Source organism: Felis catus, chromosome D2, assembly GCF_018350175.1.
Source record: "Felis catus isolate Fca126 chromosome D2, F.catus_Fca126_mat1.0, whole genome shotgun sequence".
Taxonomy (NCBI): Eukaryota; Metazoa; Chordata; class Mammalia; order Carnivora; family Felidae; genus Felis; species Felis catus.
In genome coordinates, this window is record NC_058378.1 from 87,846,091 (window position 1) to 87,862,519 (window position 16,429).

Genomic DNA, 16,429 nt, shown 5'->3' on the forward strand with positions numbered 1-16,429 from the left:
AACCCTCGTTCACAGCAGACTCACAGTGTCAGCTGACTGAGCACTGACTCACATAAGCTGGTTTACCAGGAGAAACTGAGAAAATGCCCTTATATGGGCCTGATGAGTGTATGACTTCAACCTTGTCACGCCTCCCTTCCATCCATTACTCCCTGTTAAATGTGCAAAAATATTCACCTACTGCTTTGGCATCATCTCATGGCATGTTCTCCCGGGGGCCAGCACAAGGAAGGAAACAGGCATATTTTCTGCTTAATAAAAGTGTCTCAGAGAGTGAAAGCGGATAGCCCAGTTACACAGTTTTCCAGTTGCCACGCCTATTGAAGAACAAGAGTGTTCTTACCCCTCCATGCTGCCCAGAGCTCTTCTCCTGTCCCATCTCACGTGCCGACTGAGTCTGCCCCACGTCCAGTCTCAACACATTATCGCCATGCTCACTTGAATCCAGCTAGCGGATGAGAAAGCAGCATTGAGAACCAGGGGGTTGGCAGCCATGCCTTCTATTCATTTTCCCTTCACTGTAAGTGGACACACCAAACCCCAAGGAAGTCCTCTGGGAAACATCTGACCGAAATCAAGGAACAAGAGCGAACATAATTGGTGGACAACTGGCTAGTCTCTGTCCCGAGCCTGGAGCCGGGAGACCTCACAGAGCCTCACACGTGCTGAAGGAGAAGGCTGCCCTGCCCTGTCTCCCTGTGAAAATGCCCTCAGTGCGAGCTGCTTCCCCAGTGCTCTGGGGACACAGGGATACCTGGTGCGGGTCACCAGCTCTGCGCAGCACACCAGATGCCGGCCCCGTGCTCTGCTGTGGAAGCAGGAAGTTGACCCACTCCACTGTGTGTCCGCCTTGGTCATGAGGCTCAGGTGCAGCAATACTCATGTTCTGACTCTCAGCTTCTGCCCTAACTCCTCTCTCCTCTAGGGCCAAAAATACTCATCAGGGCAGGACTTGGCATGGACATGACCCATGCCTTCTGCTGTCCTGCCTTCCCTGTTCCTGTTTGGCGTCCCTCACCGACACAGGAACACCTCTCTTCCCACCCACGATCTCACTGGTAACAAGATGTTTCCTCCAGGGGCGAGCAGACGAAGGAGCATAGCAACGGTGATGGAGAGTTGGGGCAGACTGGGAGAGCCAGGGAAGGAGCATTCCCACGGACAGTGTCAGATGCAGCAGGCTCATCAAGGCAGGAGAGAGCTGACAAGAGGCTGCTTCCAGCACATGGTGGCAGTGACACGTCTTTGCCAGAGCAGGCTCAGGGGAATGAAGGGGTGAGTCAGGCCACAGTAGCCAAGGACCATGCGGAGTGCCCAACTCAAAGCGGTCTGGACCGCTCTTCCGCTGAGTGTTGGTAGTAATGGGGAATGTGTCCAACTGAGTCCAGTATGGTACGCGAGACGTTAACATCAATGTAGTTGATAAAGCAGCAGCAGGTCTTGAGAGGACTGACTCCCATTTTAAAAGAAGTTCTGTGTGTAAAATGCTGTCAAAAAGCATCACACGCCACAGAGAAGTCATTCAGGGAAGGAAGAGTTAATCAGTGCAGCAAACTTCATTGTCATCTGATTTTAAGAAATTGCCATGGCCACCTCAACCTTCAGCAGCCACCACCCTGATGAGCCAAAAACACTGAGGCATGACCCTCCACCCATGAAAAGATTACAACCCGATGAAAATTCAGATGATGCTTAGCATTTTTTAGCAGTAAAATATTTTACAATTAAAGTATGTACATTGCTTTTCTGAGATAATGCTATTGCACACTTAGTATTGTGTAGTGTAAACATAACTTTTACATGCACTGGGAGACAAAAAATTCATCTGACTCACTTTATTGTGATATTCACTTTATTGTAGTGGTTGGGAACAGAACCCACAATATGTCTAAGGTGGGCCTGTATGTGGATCATCTTCCATATGCCAGGAGTGATATGTACACAGCTTCTGTCTTCACAACTTTGTACAGTATACATCCTTTATATATATATATATATATTTTAAATATTTATTTATAAAAAATGTTTAATGTTTTTTTATTCTTGAGAAAGAGAGAGACAGAGTGTGAGCAGGGGAGGGGCAGAGAGAGAGGGAGACACAGACTGTGAAGCAGGGTCCAGGCTCTGAGCTGTCAGCACAAAGCCCGCTGCAAGGCTCAAACCCACAAGCAGTGAGGTCGTGACCTGAGCCAAAGTCAGATGCTGAACTGCCTGAGCCACCCAGGCACCCTTGTATAGTGTATGTTCTCCTTTCCAACTTAGAAAAATTCAGAACACGAGATTCCAAGAGCTAAGTGTGCTTCTCAGCATGACACAATTGATGATGAGTTACTCACACAGGGATCCTTCTCAGAGGAAATGGTCATACTGTGACTCTCACCACATTCCATAGGAGAGTAAGGCCTTGCTCCGTGACTCCTCCATCCAGTGCCGTGGGAGGTCAACGTAGAAGAGGCACTGCCAGGCCATTAAATACTTCATTCATCTAACTGTTTTTGAAGCTGCAGCAGAATCAATTCTGAGGAGCTTGATGAACTTATTTTTTAAAATTGGGGTAGAATAGAAAAGAAAATATTAGAACATACCACAATTAGTGAAGGGTAAGATTCACTTTGTGAACTTTTTGTTTCAGTTGTGTGAGGGTATATAGGGATTTACCGGGTTGGAAGTAAAATGTGTGTCCTATTATGGGCTGAATTCTCAAAACGTCTGAAAACCACAAGTTACTCTTATTCACTCATCTCGCCCTGGAAGGTGTTCCGCAAGTTGCCTCCTGTATGTTGTAGTTACACATCTGCCTGCTAGAGAGAAGGTGCTGCCTTGATGAATCCCGTTAAGTGCGTGCGTGTGAGTGTGTGTGTGTGTGTGTGTGTGCATGTTGTATTACTGCTGCCCTCTTCTCCGTGACAGAGCCTGGAGCCTCAGGTTCCTGGAGTGCAGGGGCCACCAGAGCCGATTAAGATGCCCAACTGAAAGTGCAGGCTCCACCTTTAACAGTACCTTCCTATTCTCTTCTTTCCAGAACTCTTTCTTCCATCACGTCACCTCAACAATCTCAATGCTTCTCTCCATGATACCTAAACCCTTCTCTCCTCCCTGTCTCGTCCTCGTGCATGTGGTTGAAAGGGAGTATTGGGATTCCAAAAATTCCAGGCTATGATCAGAAACCTCCCAAAGTCTTCATTGCTGTCTTGCTCCATGACTGTCTCTTCCTCCTCTCTTTTGGCTCTTGTACTCTCTTTTCCCTGCTTCATTGACAGATCAGCTTCTCCTGAAGCCTGCTCTCTCCATGACTCAGGGTGGTTCTTGGAGAAAGAGCTCAGAGCAAAGGGGCTACGAATGGGATGCAGAGGAAATGACGATAAAGTAGGAGTAGGAACTGACCCTTTTACTTTAACAAGTCTGGAGCAGGCACTTTCCCGGCAGAGTGTGTATTTGTGTCTCAGATATGTGCTTTTGCTGCCACTTTGGGAACACAAAATATTTATACGTTTTCTTCTGTAAGTCTGCCTTTGCCACCTGTGTTAGAGGATGGAAAAGGGACCCCTTTGCTTGCTTTGGGAAGACGTCTCCTTCTCCGGGCTGAGTCCATGCTAAGTGTGCTGAAACAGAGCTACTAAACATCCCGTGCCCACACATCCTACCCAGAGCACTACTTTAGGTCAATGCGTTCCTTCCACGTCCTGCGTGGGAGAGCCGGTGCCCACCTGGAGCGGGCACCACCCCCGCCTGTCTGAGTCACCTGCAGCATCTCACATGCCACACTGCATCGATCAGCACAGGAAGGACAGTGAGCGAGAAATAAGTTCTGTTCCATCCAGTCACGGAGATAAATGAGACGCAACACCATCAGACCAGGTGGGCCTAATGACTGCCTTAGCTTTCCAGACCACAGTGAGGGCACATGGAGACCCGTGGCGGTGAAATGGCAGAAGCGTGATCCAAGAGAGGAGGCTTTGGACATGTGGGGCAGAGTCCTGCAGAGGATGGGGGCAGGTGGGGGACTCCGATGTCCTGCAGGTGTCACAGAAGAAACCAGACTTCCTTGCAGTTTATATCCCATATGTGACTCAGGCTCTATCAAGCAGAGATGTACTCAAACATAAGTGGTAGTTTTCAGTGGGGGCAATTGGGTCTTCTGAGAAACACACGGGAAGTGCTACCCTCCTGGTGATGTTATTGATTCTGGTGGGTGATTGTGTTAGGATTGTTGGCTTGGGGACCACTCTTTGCTGAGAAGAGGTCAGTGTTCTGGCTAGGGTTCCCGTATTTGTTTTGACTTGACTTGAGTAGGAGTTGTTGTCTTGCTTGGGTTTCTTGCTGTCTTTGTTTTGTATTCCCCTCTATCCCCAGAAGAGCTGAGATACTAGCTTGTGTACACCGTTTATTTGGGAAATGATTGCAAAAAGCAACAATGAGGAAGTGCAGAAAATAAGAGAAGAGTGGAGGGAAAGACAGTTAAGGGTGTCCTGCTGAGCTGCTGACCGCTGTGCACAAGCTGACATTCATCCTGTTGGGTACTCTGTAAAAAGCTAGGTCATATGTATCTCAGCTGACCCACTGAGTCATGAGAAGCTATGGATTGAAAGTTGGCCATGAACTCCTTGAACTCCCCACGAATGGAGTGACTGATCTCCCTTAGCTTTGGGAAAATTCCCAAGGCTGAATCATGGAGAGACAAGGTGGAGATGGGCTAGGGCTCTATCTGTGTGAGAGGGACTATCCTCCACCTCCATAGCTGGGCTGAAGGATGTAGCCCAGGACACCAATGGATCTCCTGTACTTCATTCTTGACAGTGTTCAGAGAGTTCCAAACCCCACATGGAGTCCCCTCTTGCTTGAATTTTCAAGGCAGTGGCTGGCAGCAAAATCTAAAATACAACATCATAGTGTAAAAAGCCACAGTTCCTTCTGGTTCAAGTAGCCTCCAGGCTCTAACTGACTTTTATTATGTCCTCTACAGACCTTGTAAATTTTAAATTAATGTCTCTAAAAGCTCACATCTGGGACTATATGACATTCAAGGGAAATATAGTCCCAGAAGGCATGTATTTACCAATACTGTAGCAAAAAGTTTATGTAATATTTCTTTTTATTTTCTCTGTATTATCTACTAAATTGTGTAGTGTGTCATGGTGGGTTTTTTTCAATTGCTTGATGAATTCTGTAATATAAACAGACCTTCTAAGTCATTGTCAGGTGTATTTTTCAGCATTTGCTATAATTTTACCCACTTCGTGAACATGTGTATTGCTAATATAGAATTAACAAAATGTTTTTAAGTATAATACCCCGGTCATGATAGTATCTGCAAAACTTCCAAAGCACATAAATAATAATGACTCATTCACATAATACCGACAATTGTTTGAGCTTAGTTTTGTTTGTTAAACTATGTGTCATTACTCTGTGACAACTGCAAAGTTCACAAGTGACTGAGCATCCAGGTTTGAAAATTATGTGATTCTTAGAGGGACTTCCAGCACTATAGGGGGACCATTGATCTGCTCCCCAGCCAAACTGAAAATTATAAAACAAAACAAAACAAAAGAAAACAATAACCGTTTGAAATCTGAGGAATCAGTTCCAAGGATATATGGCAAATGAAGAAATGTTAACTGGCTAGGAACTCAGTGAACTACAATTAGGATAAACACAAAGAAATCCAGTAAAAATGCTGAACGTGAATGGCAGGGAAGAAATCTTAAGAGGAGGAGGATAGACAAATGAAGACCTTTGTACTTAAAAAGGAAACTTTTTATCACGTGAAGAAAACCCAGTAAGATTAACAATGTACTTCTCAGCAGAAACAAGAGAAGTCAGAAGGAATGGAAATAACGTATTCAAATTGCCCAAAGGAAAACACTGTCAACCAAAAAGCCTATATCCATCAAAACTGTTTTTCAAAAATGAAGATGAAAAACAGACATGCCTAGATAAACAAAACTGAGGAAATTTGTTGCTATCCGACTTGCCTGACAAGAAATATTAAGAGAAGCTGTTCAAGATGAAAGTAAATGACCCCAGAGAGTAATTTGAATATATGCCCTCCAAAGTAGGTGGGGGGGGGGTACCAAGAAAGATAATTAGATAACTATAAAAGAGAGTATAAATGAAAAATTTTTTACTTTCTTCTTTTATCTGATTTGAAAGAACTGTATAGAAAAGTAGGTATATAATGTCTTATTGGGCCTGTAATATATGAAAATATCTTTGCTTATAATAGTACAATGGAGGTGAGTGGGAGAGAATATGTATTGTGATAAGAAATAACTCCAGATGGTAACTTGAGACTATAAGAATAAATGAAGAGAACCATGAGTGATAAATAAGTTTAATACCTAAAAGTGTATTAAGTGTATCCTTGCTCTTCTTTTCTCAACTTCTTTAAAAAAAACATAAAATTATGTAATAGAAGAATTATAATAAATTTTGTTTAGTTTGTAGAATTTTTAGATGTAACATGTATTAAATAATACTTTAAGAAAGGGTGAGGTGCATATAGAGATATATAGAAATCATGCTTTTATATGTAACTACAACTAAGTTAGTATGAATCTAGATCTGATCCTGATAATTTGAGATGTATATAGTAAGCCAAAGAGCAATCACTGAGGAAATAACAAATATATAAGGAAAAAAATCATAAATGAAACTTAAATGTTACATAGAAAATATTAACTTTTGCAAAAGAAAACAGTAAGGAGGGATAGAGAAATGAAAAGATGTGAAACATAGAAAAAAACTAAAATGGCAAAAAAAAGTCCAAGTATATCTATAATACATTAAATGTGAATGGATTAAATGATCCAATCACAAAATAGAGCTTATCAGACTGGATAAAGCACAAAATCTCATATCTGTGTTGGATACAAGAGCCAGACTTGAGATTCAAAGATATAAATGGATTAAAAATAGAAGGATGGGAAAATAAATGAAATTCAAACAAAAATCTACAAGAATGCTATACTAAAGTGGTTATGCCGCTGCTAGACAAAATTGACTTTAAAACAAAAACTAGTTATTAGAGCTAAAGAGGGACATTTTTTAATGGAAAACTGTCAATTCATCAAGAAGATATAGCAGTTATAAACATATATGCACCTAATGACAGAATACCAAAATACATGTAAGAAAACCTGACAGTAATAAAGGGAGAAATAGACAACAAAATGACAATAGCTAAAGACTTCAATACCTCATGTTAATAATGGATAAAACAACTAAGCAAAAGAATAACTAAAAACTAGAAGATTCAAATAACAGTAGAAACCAATTAGACTTAACCAACATATCTGGAACAATCCAATCAACAGCGGCCGAATATGCATGCTTCTCAACTGCCCATAAACATTCTTCAAGAAAACCCATATACTAATCTATAAAACAAACTAGAATACATGTAAAATGATGGAAATAATACAAAACATAATCACAAATACAGTCACAATCACAAATAATACAAAACAAAATCACGATCGAGTGTTTTTCATAATTAAAAACAGAACGTAGTTAGGGAAACTCACAAATATGTTGAAAATTAACAACCCCCAAAATTACATTTGTCAAAGAAGAAATCAAAAGGGAAATTAGAAAGTACACTGAAATAATTGACAATTAACACACAACTTACCAAAACTCATGGGAGGCAAGTAAAGCAGTGCTTGGGGGTCAGTTTATTCCACAAATGTCTATATGACAAAAGAAAAGAGATTTTGAATCAATAATGGAAACTTCCACCTTAAGACTCTTGAAAAAGAAGAAAAAACAGGGGTAGGAGAGGGGACAAAAAAGAGAGAGAGAGAAACTGACCTAAAGCAAGTAAGGGAAGGAAATAAAGATTAGAACAGAAAGAAATGAAACAGAGAATAGAAAAACAAAAAAGAAAAATCAATGAAATCAAAATCAGGTTCTTTGAAAAGGTCAACAAAACTTACGAACATTAAGTAAATTGACCAAGAAATAGATAAGAGTCAAATTGCTAAAATCTGAAATGAAAGATTGGACATTACTACAGACCTTACAGAAATTAAACAGTTTTAAAAGGAATTATATGAACGACTGTACATACATTAGATAATTTAGATGACATGGATAAATTCCTAAAATACCAAAACTGACTCAAGAAAAAAATGTGAACAAGTGAAGAGATTGAATTAGTAACTTAAAAGTTCCCATCAAGAAAAGCCCAGGTCCAGAACTTCACTGATGAAGGAACAAACATTTGAATGTTTGGCAGGGATTTAAAGGATCTCCAACTATCACACGCATAGGTGTTAAATAGAGGAATATGGGATCCAGGGGACTGAGGAAGGGAGGTGAGGGATCCCAGAATCTGAGAAAAGAAGAGAATAGGAAATAAAGACTGAGGTTCCTGGGTCTACACAGTACAGCCGATGAGGGGCAATTGCAGGATGAGAAAAAGATACATAAACTTGAAAAGATGAGGTCATATTTTAGGAAAAGGGAAAACCACAGATAGGTCAGATAGGTCATGGGCCACACAGTCAACCCCCACCCCTACCTCTAAAGTACACGTCAACCCAATTACAAAAGCCAGTTTTATCCCTGTTTCTACAGATGCTGCATCGACAGCAGAAAGCCGAGTGTTGAATTTGTTTATAGCGTGACAGAAACCAGGGAAGGGAAGCCCATGTTGAAGCCCAACCCTCAGGAAAATAAATAAGATTTTGATGAGTAGATTCATGAATGGAAAAATCGTTGGAGTCTCTGAGCAAGTAATTACCAGACACTGGAAGTGTAAATTTGCACTGTTTTGGAGGGCATCCACTCTATGACCCAATGATTTCATTCCTGTATATACACTAGAGCAGGTTTCCCAATAGTGCAATATCATCCTTTGATGGCTTAGAAGTTATTTTAATGGGTGAGAATAGCATCTATTTATGAAACTGGTACATGCTTTCTGCTCTAAGAGGGCATTTGAACTAGGGGCGCCTGGGTGGCTCAGTCGGTTGAATGTCTGACTCTTGGTTTCGGCTCAGGTCATGATCTTACAGTTTCATGAGTTTGAGCCCCATGTTGGCCTCCATGCTGACAGTGTGGAGCCTGCTTAGGATTCTCTGTCTCCCCCTCTCTCTGTCTATCCCCCACTTGTGCTGACTTTGTCTCTCTCAAAATAAATAAACACACTGAAAATTTAAAAAGAAGGCATTTGAACTAGCATCTATTTAATACGTTCATTGAGAGTTGCAGGTACATGTTTACATAACTACCCCGTGATATTTCTGCCTCTGCATCCATTTTGTGTGCCCAAGGGGCATGCTGGAACCTCAGACTGACAATAGCCCTTCCCTAGATAACAGTCTGCAGAGTCAGGAACAAATGCAAATTCATCATATAATCTTCCCCAGTATCCCTTTTGAGCAACAGTTCCCCTCCCTCCCATGACCTTCACCTTGTACATCCCTTAGATAAGACCCCCATGGACCATAGCAAAACTGTACTCTTTCTGGTTTGAATTGACCCATTTGGCCTTATCCTTGGAACCCCAAAGCACATCAAAGGGGGACCATAATGAAGATGCGGTCCAGGTTCTGCTGCACTCACTCTGCCTGCACCCTGTCTTGACCTCTCGCCTTGTGGCCCCTTGAAGCATAAGGTATAGTTCCTCCTGAACCTGTGCGCAATAAACTTCTCCATTTCCCTTTCCCCCGTGGTCTTTCGTTGAAGATTGACTCAATCCCAAACTCCAGGATCTACTTTACAAATATTAATTTAACAGTTGCCATATCTGTTTGTTAAGTACTTCAATAAAATGCAGATATTGTGGTAGTTCACTATTCATGCTTTAGTATGCTTGCGGGGAAAAAAAAAAAAAAAACCCCAGTGGGTTCTATAACCATTACCATAACATAGCTAGCAATTAAAGCTAACATTTCATGTGATGTAATATTTCCTCCACATTAGACTTTTCCTATTTAGAGACGACATCTCTATCATTTGGTAAAATCAGGATCTGGGGCACCTGGGTGGCTCAGTTGGTTAAGAGTCTGACTTCAGCTCAGGTCAAGATCTCATGGTGTGTCTGTGTGCTGACAGCTTGCAGCCTGGAACCTGTTTTGAATTCTGTGTCTCTTCTCTCTCTGCTCCTCTCCCGCTCACACACTCTCTCTCTCTCTCTCAAAAACAAGTAAACATTAAAAAAACCTTTTTTTAAATGTCTTTCAAAGGAGTTAAAAAAAAAAGTCAGGAATTAATAAGGGACGAGAATCCCACGTTTGGCCACGTGGGTAGACCCCAACTCTCATCCATCACCTCACCTCCCAAAGCTCCTAATGGGCAGAGCGCAGAGGTTTGTGGGAAATGTAGTTTCTCCGTTGCACAGACGTCTTCCCGGAGGGGACTCTGGGAGTCTTCGGGCTCCCTCTGCGCACGTGCGGCCCCGCCCCCTTCCGCCAGGAACTTCCGCTCCTGGCTCCTCTCTCGCCGCTGCCCCGAGGGCCCTAGGCTGGGGTCTGTGTCGGTCCCTGAAGGTTGGTGCGAGGGTGAAAGGGGAGCCCTGCGCCACACGGGGACTGGGCGGGCGAGGGGGAGGGGTCGTCCCCTTGGTGGGAGCGGGAAGGTGGGTTGGTGACCGAAGGCGAGATGGGATCCGGCTCGGGCTGTGCTTTCAGTGGTTGCTTGATCAGGAGAAGGCGCGCTGTAGAAGGCGCGGCGTGTGCCTCCGGGAGCTTGGCGAACTGGGTGGTCGAGTCCAAGAGGCAGCGAGGGCGAGGGTGGGTCTGCAGACGGTCAGCGAGCGTCGGGGGCTGCGGTCGGTGTCCTCGTTCCAGCGGTGTCCTCAACCGTGGTGGCGTTCAGTTTGCTCACCTGTAACATGAGCGGTATTGATGAGCAGTGAGATGTCGCGATTTCCAGAGAGATCATCGTGAAAGGTGTGCGCAGCCGGGTCTAAGGGTGAGGCAGTTGTTGTATTTGCGGGGTTTCTTGGCGTCTCCACAGCAGGCGGTGGCAGGGGTCAGGTCCCCCCCCCCCCCCCCCCCCCGCGCTGTGTAGCGTTGTTGCATCCACACGACTCCTGAAACAGAATGCTACGGGTACCAGTGACAGTTGCAACAAAGTTTATTACAATGAGAGGCAAGGCGGACTGATCGGGACCAACACTCTTGATAAGAGTGTGGCCCCGAACAGCCGGGGTACAGAGTTTTTAAAGCCGATCACATCGTTTTATCATTATCTGGGAACAGAACATATAAACAGTTCCCAGATGAGTTAGAAACAGTTGCCAGATGAGTCAGAAACAGTTACCGAATGAGGTGATTATTTTAGACTTTCTGCCGCTAAGTTGCAACCAGTGGATCTCCTTGGCCTTGTCTCTGATGCTCTTTTTTGAGCTTTTGTTTCCTTCATTGGTAAAGCCTAATTCACAAGAGTATGAAGTATGATTTACAAGAGTAAAAGCAAGGCTGTTATCTTTTGACTTTTAGTGTCAGAACAAAGTTGTTATCTTTCAAGCTAAGCGTTAGCCCTATAGTACAATTTAACCCTTACAGCGTGACCTTTTTGGTGATTTGTGTTGGCTGCCGGCTAAGCCGTGCGTCCCTAGCAGGCTAGCCCCAGGTGTCTTCTCAAGATGATAGTGTTCCCGGAAGGTAACCGCTAGTGGAAAAGTCCTCTTCATCCTGTGTCTGGGTCACATGTGCTGAGCTGAGCTCCCTTTGACCAAAGCAAGTCGAATGGCAAAGCCCACGCCGGTGTTGAGGAAATGGTTACAGGGAAGCAGGTCATTGAGAACCATTACGGGAACAGTGTGCCACACAAGAAATGTACCTTAGGTTCTTTTCCTATGAAATCACAGGCCAAAAATGTTGAGTTGCAAGATGTATACTTTCCGTGAAGATAAGGTGTTTAAGCTACAGGTGTCCTCCTCGTGGAAACGCAAATATGAAGCCCTGTGTGTATGTCTCTATTAATAGGAGCGTAGTTAAACCACCGTGGTTTAAATAAGCATCTTCAGAATTTTAAGTTAATTCTTACTAGTAACTGTTGATAAAATCAGTAGGACATGGGTGTTTTCAGTAACCAAGGATAAACTGCATGTGCAGTTAATGGGCTTGGGGGTTCCCCGGCAATAGGGTGTTTCCTGCTGTTTCTCAAGGTGTGAGGTTCTGTTGTCTCACAGCAGGCGAACCCCCCCCCCCCCCTTGTTAATTGTCTTTTCTAGCTGTGTGTAGAGAGCCTCACACAAGAGAATCCAGGACCTAGGAGCAAGTCACCGCAGTCCTGTCATGACTCTGGTCCATTGGCCCTCTCTCCCAGCTGTCCTCCCACAGTCCTCGGTGCGTTTCCAAGAGCAGCAGAACATGCAGAATTCATCTCTGGTGAGTGGTTTGTTTGCTTGCTCCTCAGCTTGTTTTACATCGTGCTTCGTGAGCTTTACGCAGGGCAGTTCATAAATTAAAATAGAAAAGTAGAAATAAGTGAAACTCAGCTTCTGGGGAAAATACCTAAACGTGGAAATGGTGGCATGTAGGTATGGACGGGTTCTATGACCTGAGAGTCCTCCAAGGTGAGTGCAGATTCGTCCCTGATTTCTCTTTCTGATGTCGTGGAGAAAAGATAGGCACATTTGTTATCTTTTCAGAATGGCCCCTTAGAGGAAAGTGTGCCACATTCTCATGGGACACGAAAGCTTGCAGGCACAGAAGTCCGAAACGGTGCCTTTGTCGGTCACGGAGATGGTGTCGTGGACAGTGTTTCACTGCCAACCTGGAAATCAACACGTCCAGCATTCTGCAGCGGTGTCGGTCACCTGGGGCTGGAACACGGCTTGCTCACTAAGGGTTTTCTGGAGTTGCGATAGTGGCATCCCAGACAGCTTTTGGAAGGCCCTACTTGATCCTCGGCTAAAACTTGGGATGTCTGGGGGACTGAATTGACTGCAGGTCCTTCAAATAAGTCTCCCCACGTTTCTGTCAGCTAGTCTGTCTGTGTAGGTTGTGGGGCCGACTGTTCAAAGTTGTATTTTTCTGACAAATATTTCCACCGCTGGTCTGCATCTTAACCTACTCAGCGTGGTCCCAATTCACGTCTTCTAAGTGAGGAAATAACCTACAACCTGCATTATCCACCTAGATTATAGTTAGACTCCGTGTACTGTGGGCATTGCCTCACGTGAACCTTCTGCCGTAGTGACACTGCTCTCCAGGATCTTCTCCTGGACATTCTTGTCCGTTAGCTCCTGTGGCGGCTTGCCTGATGATTTCTTCTGCTTCCCTGAGTTCTTCTCCTGTGTGTTTCTTCTCCTGAACATCGCTCTCCAAGTGTTCAAATCTGGCCCCCATATTCACACGATGCGGTTTTCCTTGACTTGTCTGGCCCTCTGTGGTTTGATTGTCTTGAGCATTTCTCTCCATCTTGGACCTCTTCCCCATCCTTTAGACCATAGGTCCAACTCCCCCATGAATGTGTTGTTTGTGGCTGTCCAGAAGGCACCTCACACTGAGCGAGTCCCACCTGAAATCCATGTCGTCTTTTCTTCCCTTACATGTGATATACCTTCCATTCACCAGTGACTCTAATGGGATTTCTCCTGGATGCCTCCTTCTCTCTCAGGTATAATCTCCTCTTACATGAAGACCCATGTGTTTGTTTTGTTAGTTTATCCAAAATCTGCATTGGTGTTCACAGACAAATGGAGTAACTGTTTTACATTGGAATTGTCCTTCTTGGAAACATCTGAAGGATGTATATGCCTGGTGATTGGGTTGGATCCCTCTTGAGCTGTGCTACTAGCCAACATGTGTGGTGACAGCTTCAGGAGTCCGGTTGGAGAAAGTATTCAGGAGTCAGTGATATACGTTCAAACAAGTGTTAAGATGAAGATAGGCAAAGTATGAAACAAGGGGCTCAGATTTTTATAATTTTTACCTTTTATTTTTATAAATTTGTCAGTGATTCTATCTGTATTTTTTATTATCGTATAATTGAAATTGCTAGTTCAAAAATGAACTGTCATGTTCTCAACCCTGTTAAAGGATATTTAATTTTTCTGTTCCAGCTAATCATTTAAAAGAAATGAGTAAGGAAAAATGGATGTTTGCATCAACCATAAATAGAATTTTGGACTACAGTTTGGTGAAAAGTTGGTTAACTTTTTTTATTTTGATAACATATACATAACCTGGAGCACCTGAGTGGCTCAGTCGGTTAGGCATCTGACTCTTGATTTTGGCTCGGGTCATGATCTCACAGTTCATGGGTTCGAGCCCCATGTCAGGCTCTGCACTGACAGCATGGAGCCTGCTTAGGATTCTCTCCTTGCCTCCCTCTGTGCCCCTCCCCTGCTTGCGCTCACTCCCTCTCTCAAAACAAATAAATAAGCAGTAAAATATATATATATATATATATATATATATATATATATAACCTCGAATTGGCCATATTGACCATTTTAATTAAAAATGTCAGTTCAGTGGCATCAGTTTTAATCGTCTTGTGCAACTGTCTCCAGAATTTTTTCATGTTTCCCAAATGAAGCTCTGCTCATTAAATACCAAGTACCTGTCCCCTCTAATTCAGCCCTTGGCAACCATGATTTTATTTTCTATGTCCATGAATTTGGCTATTCTAGGGAGCCTCTATAGGTGAAGTCAGGCAATATTCATCTTTTCATGACTGACTCATTTTACTTAGTGTATTGTCTTCAGGGTTCAATTGTGTCACAGGATGCCATGGTTATAACATGTTTGTTACTCCCTTGAGGTTGAGTTTAATTAGTCTTGACTCTCCAAGCATTTCTTACATTTTTTTCTGTAAAAATTGGAAGAGGCAACTTTTTCAGCCCTAAACAGTAACAGATAAAATGAGAAATCCTTTGAAAGTTTTTCAGTCCTACAGGTTCCCAAATTTACAGTATCTCCCAATTTTCTTTCATTCCTGTTTGCACACTGAACTCTTTTTTTCCACCTGAGCTTATCACTTTTCCTATAGTATTTAACTAAAGGCAGCGACTAGTGCCTGATACTTACTACTAATACTCTGTTTTCCCACCTCTTTTTCTAAAGCTTTAAATCCATATGGTAATCATCACTCATGTTACTTCAGTAACATTAGGTACATAAGTACCAGTGATCATAAGTAACACTGATCTGCTGTTTAGCCCCTGGTATCATGGATCACCTTCCTCCCAGTTTCTTTGCACTGCTTGTTTCTGTTTGGTGATTATGCCGATTCATTACCAGTTAGGTCCACGACAAAGGTTTCATTCTTTCTTATGCTACCTATCCATCACGGATCAGTTTTGCTTTTTATCCTTTTTGTCTCATTCAGTATCCCAGACGGAGGAGCTCTTTTTTTTACTGTAACATTGTTGGTCCTGTGGCAGAGGGAGGACATGGTGATCTATGCATGGCTCTTCCAGCTTCTGCTTAGAAGTGACATGTGTCACTTGCATTGACTTGTTCTTGTTCAGTGCCAGGTACATGGAAGAATATAGATCTGTTTATGTGAGTTCCACCTCCAAGGGCACCTCAGGGAGTACTGTGGACTGTACTGTATTCCCCCAGAATTTGTATATTGAAGGCCAGCCCTAACTGCCAATGTGACTGCATTTGGAGATCAAGCCTTTAGAAAGTAATTATTGTTAAATGAGGTCCTAATGGTGGGGCCCTAATCTGATAGGATTGGTGGCCTTGTGAAAAGAGGAAGAGGAGAGACTTTTATTCCTCCACCATGAGAAAACAGCAGGAGAGTGACCATCTGCAAGCCAGGAAGATGGTCTATACCCGGCACAGAACTGGCTGACACCTGACCTTGGATGTCTCAGCCTCCAGAAATCTGAGAAAAATTTGCTTACAAAAGAATTTTTTTAAATGTTTGTTTATTTTTGAAAGAGACAGAGTGTGAGCCGGCGGGGGGGGGGGGGGGGATGGTGGGGGCGGGGCGGCTGAGAGAGAGAGAGAGAGAGAGAGAGAGAGGGAGTCACAGAATCCTCCAGGCTCGCTCGGAGCTGTCAGCACACGGACCAACGTGGGGCCCGAACGCACGAGCCATGAGATCATGACCTGAGCCGAAGTTGGAAGCTTAACCAACTGAGCCACCCGGGTGCCCCAAGAAATTTGCTTTTGAATCCATCTAGTCTAGGGCATTTATTATGTCAGCCAGAGCTGACTGATAAGGGAGAGACACTAAATTTTGGTGAACAGAAGTATAACCTACCACGGTCTCTGTCTATTCTTACTTAATCTTCTCAATGAACTTTTAAATTAGCTTGTCTGTATCTAAGGATGTGTTGTTTATTAGGATAATATTACATGAATTTCCTGATTATTAACTTACTGAGAATTGATATCTTTTTGATGTAGAGCTTCCTACTTGTGAATATGGTGTCTTTCATTTATTAGTTCTTGTAGCCTTCATATTTTTTTCTCCCATAGCTTTGTATGTTTTCTGTTAATGTATTGAT

At 43.3% G+C, this 16,429-nt stretch overlaps 1 protein-coding gene across 7 annotated transcripts in view; it reads left to right on the forward strand.

Moving 5' to 3' along the window:
* LOC109496942 (zinc finger protein 883-like) overlaps positions 1-16,429 on the forward strand; it is a 47,889-nt gene that overhangs the window by 21,789 nt on the left and 9,671 nt on the right. For 5 of the 7 annotated variants that reach the window (XM_045040919.1, XM_045040921.1, XM_045040915.1 and 2 more), the window contains exons 1-2: positions 10,378-10,496; positions 12,188-12,344. In XM_045040919.1, coding sequence (XP_044896854.1) covers positions 12,252-12,344 — 93 coding nt within the window. In that variant the 5' untranslated portion in view covers positions 10,378-10,496; positions 12,188-12,251. Of the gene's footprint in view, positions 1-10,377; positions 10,497-12,187; positions 12,345-16,429 lie in introns of those variants that run through there. The other 2 variants (XM_045040916.1, XM_045040917.1) reach the window with 1 other exon arrangement.